Below are 18,064 nucleotides of genomic sequence, written 5' to 3' on the forward strand. Positions count from 1 at the left end.
CATAACCATTTTTCTCTTTTGTGAACCCTGCCACAGTTAAATCACAAGCTTTTGAAATGCCTGGCTCTTGCCAATTATCTGAGACAAGACAAAACAGCAACAGCAGCAGTAACAACAACCAAATCTAAGGCCGTGGTGGGTTTTGAAGACAAAGGGCTCTATTTGGCCAGAGAACGAATGGCACTGTAGTTAGCAGAGTTAAGAAATAGTTAATTTGAACTTGGCCAGTGGACTATAAAGCTCAGAATGTTTGCTTTCAGAATGAGAAAAGGGAACCTTCTTTTCCTTATCACTTAATCGCTCTAGTCCTATTTTTAATACAGCCTACTTGATAAAATAAGCTGGACCATATTTTTCAAACTAAAGTAAACATTAAAGGATTTATGATAATCCTGTGTGGATGGTTGTGGGTGTTTCCTTTGCAATTGGGGCATTTCTCTTTCTCTGTTGCAGCGCTAACATTTCTCAGCTTCTTGCTAAAGCCTTCTTCCCCAAACGACTGAAGTGGGGGAAAAAAAAGTCCTACCAGATAAGCAGCAATTCTTACTGTATTGGGAGAATACTTCACATCCCCTGTCTACTTATTAGAAGTAACTTCTTCAGGCTCTTAACACCAGAATGTCAAAGCGCCCAATGGGATCCTACCTTGCCCACATACTGATAATCGGATCCCGTATATTCCTCCAGGAGAAAGAACTGATTCCACATCCAGCTCCTTTTCGAACGGTTCAGCTCAGTTTTGCTGTTTCCAGAGAGCTCCAGGGCTCTTTTCTTGGCTGGGAAACCACTAGTCCTCTTAGATAATGGAGTTGAGACAGTTGGGTAGGGTTGTCCCACCCAAAAGAGTAGCAAGAAGTACCGGTAAGTTCTCATTCTGATGAGTCAGTCCAGTCTCTGGGCAGTGGGTCCTCCTCTCCTTGAAGTATCTTTTTTCACTGTGCTGTATCCAGCCTCATTCCTCCTTTCTTCCTTACCGTTCTTTGCTTGGCTCTCAGACGATATCTGGAAAGAATAATAACACATCAAGCATTTTTAGAGAAGCTTAAAATTTAATGTTAGAGCAAATAAGCTCCAGCAAAAGAGGACAGAAATTTGAATAGCAAAACAACAAAAATAAGTTGGCTATCAATTTTGAACCACGGAGAATATTCTTTCAGATACGCTAAGTGGGCCGAGTAGGGAGCGGCTGTTTTCTCCTTTTCTACCCCTTAAAAATCCTATTTTAGGTTATAGTGTTGTTGTAGATAAACATGGCAGAGGGGATGATTTCATTTCTCTTTTACTTCTGGCTACGTACGCTGAGATCTGGCTCAAAGAAATGAGTTTGTGTTTCTGATTCTATTTGCATATTTATCCTCATGACTTAGTCTATGGCAAAGACTATCACAGACAATTTCAATTCATTTGAGAATGGATAAAGTTGAAATTTCACTAAACTGTATTGAGTACCTGTGATGTGTAGGCTTAAGTCTAGGCGCAGCCTGTACTGAGACTGTTGGCTTTGGAGATAGAACAGTCTGGATCAAATAAGGTGGAAAAGGCCATATACCTTCTCCTTAGAATGCATTTTAGCATATTGAAGTTTCTAAAATGAAATTTTGTAATGATGATGACAAGCCTATATTTAATCCAGTATTTCCCAAACTTGACCAGGAAACTTTTTTTCCTCATATGACCTATTAACACCATAGGATGGGTACCAGGTATAGAATTAGAATTTACTAGAATATGAGAATTAAATGAATAATTCTGATCAAATATCTTGAGGAAATCCTTGGCTTTCATGTTGAAATTTTACTTGTATCATAAGCAACCAACTCTATGTATTAAAATTGGTCAAACAATTTCTATGTAATTTTTTCAGGTGCATCAAACATATCTCAATATCACAGGGCAGGATTTCAGAATGTCAGCTGTTATACTTGTGGGTAGTAATTTTCCATGACAATTATTTTCAAGAATACAACCTAGCATTTCAAAAAATCCTGACCAGACTGCTTGGCAAAGGTGTCACAGATTGGTTTACTATTTTATGTAATTAAAGGAATCCATACCTATATCTCCATCCTAAACTTTTCCACATTTCTTGAAAAAAAAATCCAACCATTTATTCCTTCATTGTACTATTTGATAAACGAAAAATATTTTCTTAAATAATCCTAAGGAACAGTGAAGTGTTTTGTAAGGTAGAACAGCAATAAACTGGTACATTCACTCTAAAATATGCAGAAAACAAATGTTTTAGGTAATCTCGTCAGTATTTTTTCCCTCTTTGTCAGCAAAGATTTGTTCACTTTTCTCCTATTTTTCTACCAGGTAGATGCATATGTGACCAGTTTTTTTTTTTTGGTCCCTCAGCAATGAGTAATTGTCACCTACCACATGGCTTAGTGGAAGCTTTCTGTTGGAATATAAGTGAAATATTTCATAGTGTTCAGCATTTTAAAGCCTGTATTCCATTATTATGTATCTTCTTGACAGCAGGCTGGGGAAGTTGAAGATTCCAGAGGTGAGTAAATTAGTACTGTGACAATTAGTCATGCTGGAAAAATGCCAGATGACAGTATACTTGTCATTATGTGGCCTTGGTACAGGTGTGGAATGACTGATGATCAATTAGGCAACGACCATCTTCTCTCTACCCGTGGATGGTTTATAAAGGGGACTGAGAGAGCATATGGAGAAAATCCCTCTGAAGAAATCTATTCATTTTTAGTAGTAGAGATTACACTGAGGTCGACTCCATGGAAATTACATTGTTCTTAATTTCCCACATTCTCCATTGTTTGCATAGACAAATCCCGCAGTGAAGAATTACACGTCTGCTGCTGCACTCAGAGTGTGCCCCATGATACTGGCAGGAAAGAAGGATGCAGAGAATGGAGGTGTCAGCTGTTTAAAGGCAGACTCCTAAAGGCCACTTTAAAGAAAAATCGATCTCTGTGGGTGTTGTGTGCAAAGTCTACAAGCTGTTGCCACTTGAATATTAAATATTAGTTCTTTTTAATATCACAGATACCGAAATGTCAAGTATTTCATTCTTTCTTTTGTCTTTTTTTTTGCTTCGTTGGTAATGAGCTTTTAAAGTGGTGCAGATTTAAGTATTTCTAAGTATGCTAGCACATCTAGTTTTGTTATGCCCCAAATCTTTTTGTATCAACTTGGCAGGGTATGTCCATGCTAAAAACTCAATATGCAAAATTACTGAAATTACTATGATCCACTCATATTGGGTGTTAGCTTTTAGGTGGAATAGATTTCTCTGTGAAATTCTATAGTTAAAAAAAACTCCCACAGACTAAACTGTGGAATATATAACTTAGCAATTTTTATTTAATACTTTTTAATAGGCACGACTACATAGTGATTACTAATATTATCGATGCTGGAGCCAGGCTGCCTGGGTTTAAATCCAGGCTCTGCCTCATGTTTTCTGTGAACTTGAAAAAATTGCTTAATCTCACTGTACCTTGGTTTCTTCTTCTGTAAATGGGGATAATTATAATAACTACCTCATAGGGTTTTGTAAAGATTAAATAACTCATTATATGCAGAGCGCTTAGAAAAGTGCCTGGCACTTAGGTATTAATAAGTATTAGCTGTTATTATTATTAGGGCTGTTATTGTTACTGGTATTTTCATTGCATGTATAGAATCCGTCTATACCACAATGCAAAAGTCTGCAACGGATAGCATAGTTTCCTCTTAGGTTTAAATCATTTTTTATTTTTCAAGAAGCATTTCCAAGAAAGTCAAATTCTTTTAAAATCAAAGAATGGAAGCACTTTAAAAAATCAGAATTAGTCCATTTGCTAATTATTTTCCTTTGTGTGGTCTTTAGTTGGGGATTTCACAGCAATAGTATAAAAACAGAGAAAGCAGACACTTTATGCCCACTGCCTGCAAGAAAAAGAATACAAAAAGGGAAGTTCACTGGAGCATGGACTCATTTATAGAATCTATGTGTTCTTTTTTTCCTTTCCATTTTGCTTTATACAGAACTAGTTTCAACTTTGTAATTTTGTCCTTGTAAAATGGTACTGGACAAACACATCTTCTTGTAATTAACAGCCTGACATTATTCTAATGTTCTATCGGATGAGAATTTGATATAGTTAAAATCAATGATACACATATTTTTTATTTTACTTCATCTAAAAACATGAAATGCAAAACAAAAACCATACTCCAAGCATGACCTTAGCTAAAACAAAAACAAAAACAAAAACAAAAAAACACCAGGATGCCGAATGGCCGTAAATTCAAGCAAAAGAAGACAACTTTGAGAAATGTGGGAAAGCTGCTGACTTCTGAGCAGTCAGAATACAGTAGAACCACCTGGCAGGTAGTAATCAGATGGGCTAGCTCATTTTGAAGATGTCAGGAAGTAAACCAAAAGGACAAAGACTTAAGGGCACACATAGACACTGAATTTTATTAATAAAATAGCAGTCTTGGTTATTCAACCAGGAAAGAACCAGATTAGATAGTGGGAGAGGAAAGATTGCAAAGCAAAGCAGATATTGTACCTTTTTGCCCCCATCCCCTCATGGCATTAAGAGCAAATCCATTAGAAATATCAAAACTCGGGTCGGCCAAGTAGCGCGTTGGTTAAGAGCTGGTTTGGGATGCCAGAGGGTCCCGGTTGGGATCCCACATATGAGGGCCAGTGACACTGCCCTCTACAGCTAAGATGCTGAACAACAGTTCGACCTGGAGCTGGGCTGTCGTGAATCGCCGGCGACAGCGTAGGCTGCAGCCCCTGCTGCAGTGGGTTGCCATGGGCTACCGTGTGTAACCAGCAGCCAGCGTGAGCGGCCAGCGGCCGTCCAGAAGCCGGCGACTGATCTGCCTCGCTTGGGAAGAGCGCAATGATGGTGCCAACTTGGGCCAGTGAAGCAACGTCCTCCACAACTAGACTGAAGAACAAAAGGACAGCAACTTGTCTGTTTCCCTTCCCCCAATTCCCCAATAAAAATCTTAAAAAAAAAAGTATCAAAACTCTATAAAAATAAAACTCAAACTCCTAATGACAGTTTAGCAATGGGCTTAAAAGATGTCTCTACTCTGTATTTTCTTTTTATTGGGTTCTGTTTTTTTTTAACTTTCTATTTCTTATAAACTATTATTTGTATCCTCTAAAACTTGAGATGCAAAGTGGTTAATCTGGAATAATAGTTTAAATCTTTGCAGGAACCTTTTTTAGTGATGTATACAAGGTAATTAGGATGTTTGTGGATAGCAGGCAAGGCCCACATAGCATTGATAATTGCACACTTTGAAAAGTTATTGGGCTGGCAGCCAATATGCATATACACTTCCATCTTCACAAGGGTACATAGTCAAGTCCAACTTTTATTTAATGCATGCCATTTAGGAGAGGCCTGGGCCTCATTAATTCAGGTTCTACCAATTTAGAATATGTGATAATTAATGCAGAAGTTGGGCTGAAGCTTTTCCTTTGATTAGAAAAACCTCTTTTTTCTAGACTATTGGAAATTAATAATGCAAAAATATTTCATAAGCATATATAGAATGAGAAGACAAGCTACGAGGTCTTCAAGTTCCCTAATGTACCTTGGAATCACCTTTTATTTGCAAATAATTGGTATGCTGATTAGAAACCTTCTCTAGTGACTGAATTGCTTCTCCAGTGACTTATGTTTGATAACAGTCTAATGACTCTGTATTATCTGATTTTGAGATACTGATTCTATTATACTATTTACAGACAAACAAGGAAATATTAGACAGATTTAAAAGCAGTAGAATTCCTTTAAAGTTTTAGAATTCTGACTTAGCCTGCATTTGTGCTGGTGTTCTTGATTAATTCCAGTGAGTGAAAAGGTACCATAATGCTATCTAGGCTTACCAATGAAACCAAGCACATTGATTCTTTGGTCTGCGAAGTCTTAACTTTGGCATGGAAAGCACAGTAAGAATTCAATAAAGCAACATTATTAATATACGTTAACCATGTACCATAGTAAGAGAATGTTTTAAAATCCGTTATGGAATTATTTCTTCAAATAAATAATGTTGCATATAAATACTATCACATATATTTTGCATGATGCTGCTCACAGAAAACATTTCTGAAAATATTGCATATGCATAAGTCATCCTAACCCATTGGCATACCCCATTAGCAAAGCTTTTACCATATGTATCGTAAATCCCTTATCAAGTTTTGGTATAGTTTCTCACATTATCTCATTAATGAAGTAGAAAACAGCTCACTGTTGACAACGATTTAACATTTCTCCCGACCCTGTTGTATCACAATGCTGAGCCTGAAATCTCTCTAGTCCCACACTATCTTTGGGGACATCGGGGACAAGCATGGTATTTAGTCCATTAAAACCCAGCAAATGAAAGAAACAGAACTGTGCTATCAGGATGAATTAAACAGAGTTGAAGCCAATGCAACATGTCTCCTTACCAGTAAATTTTTAAACATATATATGTTCTTTATTCTGAGAGAAGAGTTTAACAGCTAATTAAGTTCATTCAAGATCAATTTTCTGATCACCTAAGAAACTTTGTTTTGAATAGATTGTCACCTGCTGTGAACAAAAATGAGTCTGTAGAACATGGCTGATCTTGTAGAAGTGGTGACATAAGGATAGAACCAATTTAAAATTTTTGGTAGAGATTTCACATGAAGTCTTCATTTCTAAACCTCCATTTCATTTTTCTGTAAATGTCAAAGTCACTGTTGAGTAAAATTGGTTCAGTTTCATGTGTGTAATGAACTCCACTGAAATGTGTCAAACAGCTTTGGCATCTCTTATCACGTAGCATTTCTCTGGTGCCAATGTATTATTATGGCAACAGCCATCAAATGATGCCTGATTTTTTTTTGAAATGTTTGTATTTGTGGATAATTGAAAATCTGTTTGCAAACTAATATATTTCCAAATGAAGCTATTCAACAGTATTACTCTCATTCTAAAATCATATTCCACACATTGCTTTAGTGAAGGTCAAGTCAAATGGGTTACAGCACATAAAATGGTGTTTTCTATGTAGCTGGGCTCTAGGAATATCTGTTGATTTGAAATACTCTCTTGGCCCAAAAAGAAAAAAAAAAACTTGAATAAGAGGATAAAGGCAATGTTCTTTTCTCATACAGGAACAGTTCAAACTACTTATCATGAGAGTAAGTATCAGAATATGGTTAAGAATAGACTCTGGCATGCCATGTGTCTGGGTTAGCAGCTCAGCCCTGCCCAAGACTGGCTGGGCAAGCGGGGGACCAATGTAGGTTTCCATTTCTTTAAAAAATGGGATGATATTAATAGTACCTACTTCGTCGGTTAGCTGTGAGGATCAAATGAATGGATTCATGTGAGGTTTTAGCTATTAACGTTAAGATGGCACAGCTACCTAAACTGTGAAAGAATGTCTTAGCAGAGGATTGGATATTGCCCATCCTAAGGCCAGTTGGCCTCTTGTGCATTTCTTGTTTCACTTTTTACAATTAAGAAACTGAAATCCATTGCTAATCTGTACATGCCCATTTCTGGATTAACTTGCAATCTCAGAAGTTCTGGTGGCATTTTTATTTCTAGAGTGGAGGGAACTGCCTCTCGAAGCAGAACAGGCAGGCACTTACTTCTCCACTGATCCTCATTGATGCCCACCCCACCTTGTGGTCAGTTGCCATTCGCCATCTCCCTTTATTGTAGTTTTCTTAAACCCCTTGCTTCATTGCTTTATCCATACTGTCTCCTAAGGGCCTTCAGGCTTGTGGATGCTGTCTTTTCCCATACGATTTACTCATGAGAACAAAGAAGAGAAAGTATTTTATACCTTTAATTAGCTTTTCATGGCATGAATTTTAAACATTTCTATAGCAAACTATATGTCTAGGTTGCAGAAATGTATGAAGCACTTGGTTTCATATTACTCTCTACTTACAAGTTAGGCTCTCTGGCCACTGTACGCATAGACATTTAAGGTAACGAAGCTTGAACAAGCCTGCAAGATGTCAAAACCCACTTGTACCACAGTGGGAATGGTGTCTATGAGTTTGTTCTTCCTTCAGTAGCCCAATGAAAGGGCAGCCTGAGAGTACTGGCTGGGAGCAGGAGACAAGGAAGGATATCTTAGTGGGCATGAGGCATTCAAAACAGATTTATCTTTATTAAGTTGCTAAAGGAGTCACATGGTTGGGTTTACCATTAAGTCATTGTGAAACATGGCATATCACAGATGATTTTTAAAGGCTCACGCTATGTAAAGTGTTATGAGGCCTGGAATGTATTTATTTTTGCTGATGTGATGTCTAAGCCTCTTATCAATGACATGAAGTCTAACTCATAAACAATAATAGTAGTTAAATGTGCTGTTCTCCACCTGTGAACTTACTGTGTACTAGCACTGTGCTAAGCACATCACAAACGGGTTTTCATTTCTTCTCGCCACAATCCTGTGAGGTGGATGATATTCTTAAAATGTCTGCAGATGAGAAACTGAAGCTTATAGAGATTGAGTGACTTGTCCAGGGTCATGCCATGAGTATGGAATGAAGCCAGATCCTAGGACTGGCATCAGACTCCAGCGTCCTCACCCTGAACTCACTTGGAGGAGTCACAGGCCAGGCTGCTGCCCACAGTAAATGCTCAGTATAGCTGTGACCTGAGAACCGAGTCTTCACGACTCCACTAAAATATAACAATACAGGTCTCTGACAGGTAAAAATAACTGTCACAAAGCATACAAGCTAAACAAGAACAGCAAACCAATGTTTGCTGTGTGCCAAGTAATGGAATAAATGTTCTATAAACATATAAATCTTAAACAGCAATCCTTTGAGATGGAGACCACCATTCTTATTCTGCACTTTAGAGATGAGAAACACAGGCTTAGAGGGACTGGATACTTGTCAAGAATGCCCAGCTACGGTTAACAGAAAACCCAGCTAGGTTAGCTACGGTTAGCTTGGGTAAAATCCAGCTAATCTAGAGGCTCCTTTTTCAACCAAGACATTCACTATCTCATTTGTATTTTGCTCATAGAAACAGCATCTCCTTTCAGACAAAATTTGAACAAATTTATCATCAGGTTTCTACATCCCCTGTGAATTAGAGGGAAGGGGTAAGGAGTCCTATAGGCTGGAGTACCAACATTAGTGGGAGGACTTGGCTGAATGGTGTGGAGAGTGGCTCAAAAGGCAGACAGAACTACAGACAGAATGGACCAAGTAGGGCTGGCCTAGGAGTATGGTGACGCTTTACGTTCCTACGCCAACAAGAGTGCCTGCGCATCGGGACACCAGATAAACATTTGTAAAATAAGTGAATGTATGGATGAATGCATGAGCGACGGAATGTGAGAATGATTGAACACATGAATTAATGATGATATGACTAATGACTGTAAGAGTGGACATATTGATACTGCACGGTGCTGGAGGAAATCCAGCACATGAATATTTATAATGATGACCTTGAGTCATTAAGAAAAAATCCAATTCTTTTGAATTTTGGTTTGAGTAGGCACGGGAATGGAGAATAAGTATCAGCAAAATGGCTGTCGAGGTTGTTACAGTGGCCTTTAGAAGAGCTGGGTGTGAGGTCTTGCTGTCTTTCTCGCTCTCATTTCCTGCGTTATCTCAGGCAAGCTACTCCACCTCTCTGAGCTTTTCGTTCCTCCTCGTGTGTGAAATCAGGACTGGTGTGCTAAACCCAGGAATAGAACAGCACCGTGGCCAGTCTGAACATTTGTATCACAGCATAAACACATTATTATTATTATCATTATTATTTTAGTCTTGAGATATTGGCAGGTGACTTGATACTATGTGCTTCAATTTCCTTCAAACTTTGGGGTCTCAGTGGAGGTACCTGATAAGTAGGCCTCCTCTAACTCTTCCAAACTCCAAAGAAATTAAGAAATAAAACAAAGGACTGTTAGATGGAGACCAAAATATCACCGTTATTACTAAAATAAAAGCCTGGTTGGAAAGGTAGCTTATTTTGAGAGCCCAGTGGGCTTGCTATGCAAATTCTAGCATTAGTGAGACTCCACTTGGAGTGAAAGTTACATTTTATTTTGCTTTTACTTTTACAAAAGCAGAAGTGGTTGCCACCGTAGGATAGCATGCTTCAATTCTACAGTTCAGAGCCAGAGGGAACGACTTTCTGCCCCCACCTCTGGCCAGCTCAGGCAGCAAGCATGGGGGTCTCAAGAAAGTGATGGGGACGAATCTGTTTTCATCCCAATTAATTTAAAAAGATCATTAGAGATATCAGTGATCCTGATTTACTAACCACTTATTACCAACAATTCTTGTATTTGAAGCTTTGCTTTGTGGAGTTGTTTGCAGCATCACCAAAAGGGAAAATGTATGAATAATTTAAAGATGGGGAGTTTGAAGCTTCTGTTAAACTATGTTTCACTTGAGGTCAATCAGTGTATTACAGACAAATTGAATTCCTTTCCATCTCTCTTCACCTTTCCCGCTACACACACACATGCACACACATGTACACACACGCACACACAGAAACATGGCCAGAAAGGGATGATCCGGATTTTTAAATGTGTTTTGGGCATTTACCTGTTGATATTGAAAAACTACAAGGCTATTCTCACCCAAAGGATAGCACTATGTACAGAGGGGTCACCTTTACACCAAGTTATGATGAGATAAAATAATAGAAGCCCCATGTACTGTTTGGGTAGCTTCATTCACTCCATGTGTTTTAGGTTACACTTTGTTTGCAGAGGATTAATAACCCAAATTTGATGCTTCTCATATTATCCTGGTATAATAACATAGAAGAAATTTAATCGACTAAATATTATATTGGGTTGGAAAAGTCATGACATTTTTTTCTATGATTTTCGTTGCAAAAAATGCATCATGACTTTTCCGACAACCCAATATAACCACTTAAAGGGGCTCTGCAACCTTTAAAGGTTTATTCCCTGAGACTTGAGACTGACTAAAGTAGAAGGGGCCCTGTGAAGGTGAGGACATCTTAGCTAATTCCGATTAATGTTAACCATCAAGTGAAACTCGCACTAGACAGGAAGACAACGTGCTTGACTGGGTGCCTGAATGTTTTATCAATTTGATTGCCTTCATTTAAAAATGTTAATTAGAACCTCTGTTTGCTTGAGTCAAATTGCGCATAAAATATCATGCAAAACATTTTAAAAGGGAATTTTAATTATACCACTAAAGAAATGCCCTTGTTCAATGTTTACTAAACACTTGCCAGAACAAGTTAATTAATACGTGTTTAAATAAGTCAAAGAGGAAGAAGGGAAACAAAAAAGAAAATCACATTCGTCTTTTGTCAAGTTTACTGCAGTTGTCAAAGAAGTTCAATTTCTAATTTAACGATCGCCCTGTCACTGTGTACATGTGTAATTATAAACGATGGGGCCGCAGAACACAGTGAAGGCCAGCGGAAAGCTAATTCCCCCTGGAAGTTGTTGTTCAAAATAATTGCACATTGTTACTTCATGTTCTACAATCATCAAAGCAAGTAGTTTTCAATTTTATTCATCTAGTCACTTACTCCATGGTAGACAATCAGAATATTCAGGTGTGACCTTTTTATTAGGTCAGTAATAAGGCCTTTTAATTATTTAAAGCTACAGAAGACTACTTTTTAATAGAGCATAACGTATACAAAAATAAACATTTTAATATCGAGTTTTTAGTTCTAACTTTGATATACCACCAACTTTTTCGATTTTATCTTTTTAGAATCCCGTTTTTTCACCATCTATTAGTAGAAACCATAATTGCTTGTATTAGTAAAGGTTGATGTTGGAAAGCAGTTGATAATCTACTGGAAAAACAAAATGAAATTGATCTTTCTGGGGTATACCCTGTTATTGCAGTAGTTTTATGAAAAATCAGGAGAAAAAGTATCCAACATAATTTTGAAATCTTTTGGAGACAGAAAATGCACATATCCCATTAATGATCACTACCATTATTAGGAAAATTATTCTCCTCAACAGTATAATCTTTCTCAGTCCTGTTATAGTTTGTTTTTGTATTGCTGGAACCAATTGCCAACTTTCTCAAATCCTCTATGAAGCAACAATCTTTGCAAGTCTGAGATATGACATTGACTCCTTAGGAGCAGGTGCCCCTTGGATGTCTTATTTGAAATTCTACTGATGGGCCTGGCTGGACCAGTTGACACAGTTAAGCTTCCATTGGTTTGTTATAAAAATTAAATATGATACATTATATAAAACACCACATTGCTGTTTAAGCAGATAATAGATATTAGCCAGTATTGCTTTTGATAGCATTGCTTACCAAGAGCTGATTGTATGCAGTGCAAGAAAAGCACATATAACAATGTCTTTGGGCCAACTAATATTAGGGTAAAACATTAAGTCAAAATATAAAAGGCAGCCCACTTAAAAAACATAAAAACCTATTTCTTCTACATATTATTTTTCATTAAAGAGGAAAACTTCATAACTAGAGAAAGGCATGTTGGGTACTTAAGCATGCCACTGATTTGCTCTGTAATTCAAACTAGCAGGGGAAATAGAATCTCCTCATGTGTTTTTCCTAATAAAATAAGAACCTGAAATGCCAGCATATTTGCACACTTACCAATTATGAAATGAGTTTCTCTGGATATTCAGACTAAGCCAAAGTATAATTTAGTCCTATAAACTGCTGTCAAACTCAGCTATAGTTCCACTTGGAACATCAGGAATTGTTATTAGATTAACAATAGATTAACGGACTTTAATGTAACTTTATTTTTTTCCACTACACAGTAGAAAGCTTTTGTAAAATGATCACTTCTCTCTCTATGAAGAAAAAAAAATTTGTACATAAGGATATATGTATATATGTTTTTTAAAACATCTTAAAAGCATCTTTGAGAGTCAAGTGTTTCTGACATCCCGACTTTAGAATGTTATGGCTCTGTCACTGTTGTAGAATTTCTTTCGGATGACTGTAAATAAAAATCAGGTATCCCTGGTTATAAATACTCCATTTCACATTTTCTTTAGCAACAGCAAAAAATTTCAATTAATTGAATCTCAGCCAACTACAAATAATGCCAGAAGTGCAATACTTGGCGCCTCAGGTCATGGGCAACCATTAATTAAGATGCAAAGGATCAGCATTAAAGGCCCCAGGTACAGATTTTTTCCCAGAAATTTTTTTGATGGGTATAGACTGAAATATCTATAAAATGCAGCTTCAGCTATATGGGAAAAGAGGGAATTGGGTACAATCTTAATTTTGCTTGCTCTGGAATTTTTGATAAAGTTCTGAAGTGTCATTTTTGAAAATGAAAATGAAAAAAATCTTACTTCAGGATTTCATGTATAGAAAAAAACAAAACCGCTTTGTATTCCATGTTATGGTTATTTTAAGGGGGCACCAAATTCAGTGCTTTCCCATTGGGGAGATGGTGGACGAAACTAAGATCTTTTTGAAATGGTTAAAGCCACCAAATGTGAAATTGGTAAACGATGACATGCCTCATTTAGAAAAGATTCCCAAATCTCTGAGGCTAGTAGAAATGAAAGACAACCCACCATCTTTGATAATATCTAGGTTTTTTTCTTTTTTCTTTTTTTTTTTTTGCAGTACAATTGTGTGTGTGTGTGTGTGTGTGTGTGTGTGTGTGTGTGTGTTTTGTTTCTTCATGTGGAGCTGTTTCTTCATGTTGCTTTATGGAGGTTGTGTTCAAACAAGAAGAACTCTGAGAAAAAGATCAGTACAACTTGTTAGCCTCCAATTTATCATCCACCTATACAAGATTTAATGGTTGTGTTAACCCAGAGACTCAAGAATAATTATAGTCTAAAAGAAGCCCTTAAAGTAGAGAGATGAAAAGAACTACATAAAGGGAAGGCTGTCATAAAGTAGAAACTGCACACGCAGGGAACTTTCATCGTGTTGTGTCAGTAGTTTAGTACGGGACTCTTTTTTAAATTAAGGTGCCTCGTAAGTTGGATGAAAATAAAATATGTATGATTAGCAGGGAACACCTTGGCCCAGAGTAGTTGGATATAAGTGGAAAAAGGACAGAGAAGTGTTTTTTTTTCTTTTTTTTTCTCCCAAGTCATTAACCAGCTTTAGTTCACAGAAAAGTTATTTCAAATACTTGCTTTGAAAGAAGGCTTTGAGGTCTGCTTTTAATTTGAACAGTTGAATAGTAGCGTTCGTATTCATGCCAGTACATCTTTTTTCTTGTGTTAATATCATTAGGAAGAAAGCCTCCCAGGCCAGAGTGAATGGTGTAATTGCTTAAAAGAAGAAATATATAGCATACATAATTAATAGAAACTTTTGAAACAATTTCCTTATGTTGGCTAGGCACCTTTGTTTATATATGATAGACTTTTAGTTTAAAAACAAAACAAACAAAAGAAAAACACACAAAAAAACTACACTGAACCACGTGGAACTGTCTCTAGGATAAGATTTTAGCAAATAACGCTCCGCAGCTCTTTCTCTGGTTCTGTTTGTTGAGAGTGCAGGTCAGTTTTACAGGATCCTTCATTTTGCTAATAAAATGAGGGTAAGCCACACTCTCTAAATCTGAAAAACTCCTAAGAACAAGATAGGGGGTCATCATGAAACTTTGGCAATCAATTCTATAAGATATGTGCTTTGAAATTTTCCATATCTTGAAATGCTCTCATCAACTGGAAAATACTTGTTTTCATGAAAAGTTTTTTTTAAAAAATAGAATGCGTTGCCACTTTTCGTAGCTCAACAGATTGCTGTGTTCATACATGACATTTCCCACTGCTTATAACTGAAGAGAAATGACTCTGGCACTTAATCTGTTTGAGGAGAGATTGTCATTGCAGTTGCCCTATGAGACATCAAGCCACCTGCTGCAGTGTCCCTGGCTGTTTTTCTGTCCAAGGTAATTGTCTCCAATCAGTGTGGGGATAGGAAACCAACGTGCCACTACATACTTGTAGAGGTAGCTGGAGCATTCTGGCTGAGAGAACGGACTTTGGAATCAGCCAGGTAGAGACTGAAAATAGATTGATTTACTTGGGTGACTTTGGACATGTTATGTAACCTTTGAAAGTTTTAGCCTTTTCATCTTAAACTGAGGATGATCATATTTGGGTCCCAGGGTATTGATGTGGAGATTGAATGACAGGGTAGACAGAAGGAGTAAATACATAGTACCTATTGTTAGATCATTTTTGGGGGGTGAAGTTTTGATGAATTAATAACTTTTGAGATGTTTTTCTTCTCTTTAATGGCTTTGCAGATAGGATAGCTCCCTGACTCACAAAACTGTTCTGCAGAGATGTCCTGAGTAAAGGTTCCTGGGAGGTATAAAGATGGGACCCAGTGTGGGAAATTTATCGAAGTCTTCAGTTTTATCTTAAACACTTAGGTGTGTTTTGCATTCTACGCAATAATAGATCTAAATGACTTTATTACCAGAATCATTTTTGCCCCTCAAATCTTCTTGGAAATCAGATGCTTCTGTGTTATCTTCACACTGTGGCCTCTGAACCATGTTTGGCATAAGAATGGCCACCCTGGAGCTCACTGGAGAAAGTCCAGACATCTTAAGCTCCCATAAACTCTGTTTTTCAGTGCCTTCGTACGAGTGATATGTGGGGCTACCTCTTTCTGACCACCCTACCTCATTCTAAAATGAAACACGGGCTGGGTAGGTTCTCCCTTACGGATTATCCTCTCCATTTTTATTTAAGTTCTTAGCTGATTTGGCTGAGAAATGCAGTGCAATGGGTAGGAAATGGAGAAAACAAATTTCTATTCCTTAGCAAAAAAAAAAAAAAAAGTTATTAAATGGCAAGGCACATGCCACTCTATTTGCCCCCTTATACATTCCTATTTCAGAGTCCATTAAGAAGATATTAAGGTAACCTTAGAGTCAGGAGGGTTTGGTCTAGAAATTATGATATATTATGCTCAGTAGAGTTTGAAGCTCATCGTGTGAGTTTTGGGAAACTTGTGGGTAACTTTGCAAATTAAATGAGAAGGAAAATTAAAAGCACGTTTTGGGTGTCTGGCTAGGCAGACAGCTGGGTGCTTTACTTGGACGTAAGAACATTACTTATGAGTAAAAATCCAGGGTGATAGTAAATCATTGTTAAATAAATAAATAATCAATCCATCCATGATAAATAATAAAATAATTGTTTGTATCAGTTTTCAACCTTCTGCCACTCAGATAGGTTCAATAACTATTCGACTTAAAACCCAATAGGGTCCCCTGCTCACCATCAGCCCTTCTAATTTTGTGAGCTGGAACACACAGGCTGAGGAAATTACAGAGGCAGGATGGTACTTGAAACATTACATTACAAAGCCCATAAGGTAGATGGGAGAGAGAGAGAGGAAAAGAGAGGAAGAATAAAAACAAACTTGGTGATGGTCTGTTTATAATTATAACGGGGAAAGGATCAGAATCAAAATGTAAATTTATCCCCCACTGTCCGTTGACCTTTCATGCAGTGGAAGTAATATTTACTTATTCTTGGGGCCCAGGAAACACTTGGCCTTCCTTAGTTCCTAGAGGAGCTGTCGTCTCAATTCAGTGATTAGACTGTGTCTTACGCGTGCCCATGGATCAAACCAAATCTGACTCAGTGTAAGTCTTCCCTCCTCAGCCCGAGCTTGCTTCCTGCTGGAAAGGAATACGATTCTCCTGCTCCCTCTCTGCCAGCTCCTGGCCCTCAATTCATTAGCTTTCCTTTCAGCCCCTTGTCAGTGTGAAGTTGTTCATAGGCGGAAGGGGAAGGTAATGGGACAGTTGTTGTGCTTTCTGGGCCTGTCCAATTGTTCAAGCTGCTGTTTCTGGGTAGTTCAAGCATATGATTAAAAATGGACTTTCGGGGACACTTTGATGGGCTCCTCAGAGGTTCCCTGCCTCTGGCCCCTCTTCTACCGTTCCGTTACCACAGGCATAGAAGGTTCTATTTGGGATGGCCTAAGAGGACTAGTTCTCCAGCGCACTTTGAGATTCCTTCTGATGAGGTGGCTTTGCTCCTCCAGGCAGCCCTATTGCATGGAGCCCAAGAAGACCCCTTGCCAGTTCTTTCCCATTTTGCCCACACTTGTCCCCAGGAAACACATATCCATATCCTGACAAACTCTGACCCATCCCAGTGAAACACAATGTCCCTGGCTCTTGTCACCTAAATAAGAGTCAGTCCCTCTCTCAGACCCTAGCCCACAGCTGACTTTCCCTCCCTCCAGCATGAAGCAAGAACTAGCTGCCCTCTGTGTCTCCCAATAGCAAGAAATGCATCTCACAACACTCTGGGTGGTCCCATTGGGACTGGAAGGTAGCAGCCCGAGGAAGGTGGGGACTCAGCAGTGGCAGAGCCCTTCAGTAATCTCGTCTCAAAATCCTCACTCTGGTCCCCTTTCATCTTCTCCATCTGGCCCTTCAAACCATTTATAAATTCTGCACATGATGGGAGTTGAATTCACATCCTTGTTGCCCACATTATCTTGGTAACTCAGTTTCAACTGAGTTAGGAAGAGTCTTCATCCTCATTTTATGCAAATCTGGCTTAATTCAGTTAGGAAAAATAAGCAAACTCTCTGTGATAACTGAAGTTTAAAAATATATAAACATGTCGCCAACATTAAGTCACTGCAACGCGTTTAACTTCTCTGGCAGGTAATCCAGCACTTCGAGTTTGATTTGACCATAAAAACAAGTCTGCACAAAATCAGCCTGAAACTGTCATAAAAAGAAATGAACTTTAAAACTGTATCCAATTCACATCATGAACTTTTCCGTTAAGAGAGATATTTATAGGCTTAGTGCCGACCCTGCTAAGTGAAATCTGAAGTAGACATTTCTTCTGCACATTTTCATGTGATGTCTTTGATTGTATTGAATAGAGAGTGGACAAGATACTGGTTCATTTTAAAGCTATGTAGCGAGGTCCCAGGTTTACATATAAGCTGTGTTTACTGCCGGGATTCCAGCAGGTCTAGATATGCCTGGCAGACTCTTGGGGTCAGCCTGCCCAGAGCCTGTGAGCGCCAGATACCATGATGCCTCCCAGGAGAGAAATCGTCCTCAGGGAGGGAAGT

At 38.1% G+C, this 18,064-nt stretch overlaps 1 protein-coding gene across 3 annotated transcripts in view; it reads right to left on the reverse strand.

The window, feature by feature from the left end:
- CDH6 (cadherin 6) overlaps window positions 1–18,064 on the reverse strand; it is a 120,676-nt gene that overhangs the window by 52,438 nt on the left and 50,174 nt on the right. For all 3 annotated transcript variants that reach the window (XM_019647893.1, XM_019647894.1, XM_019647895.1), the window contains exon 2: window positions 646–1,002. In XM_019647893.1, the coding sequence (XP_019503438.1) occupies window positions 646–873 (228 nt within the window). In that variant the 5' untranslated portion in view covers window positions 874–1,002. The remainder of the gene's footprint in view (window positions 1–645; window positions 1,003–18,064) is intronic.

This window comes from Hipposideros armiger, unplaced genomic scaffold (assembly GCF_001890085.2).
Source record: "Hipposideros armiger isolate ML-2016 unplaced genomic scaffold, ASM189008v1 scaffold_117, whole genome shotgun sequence".
Taxonomy (NCBI): domain Eukaryota; kingdom Metazoa; phylum Chordata; class Mammalia; order Chiroptera; family Hipposideridae; genus Hipposideros; species Hipposideros armiger.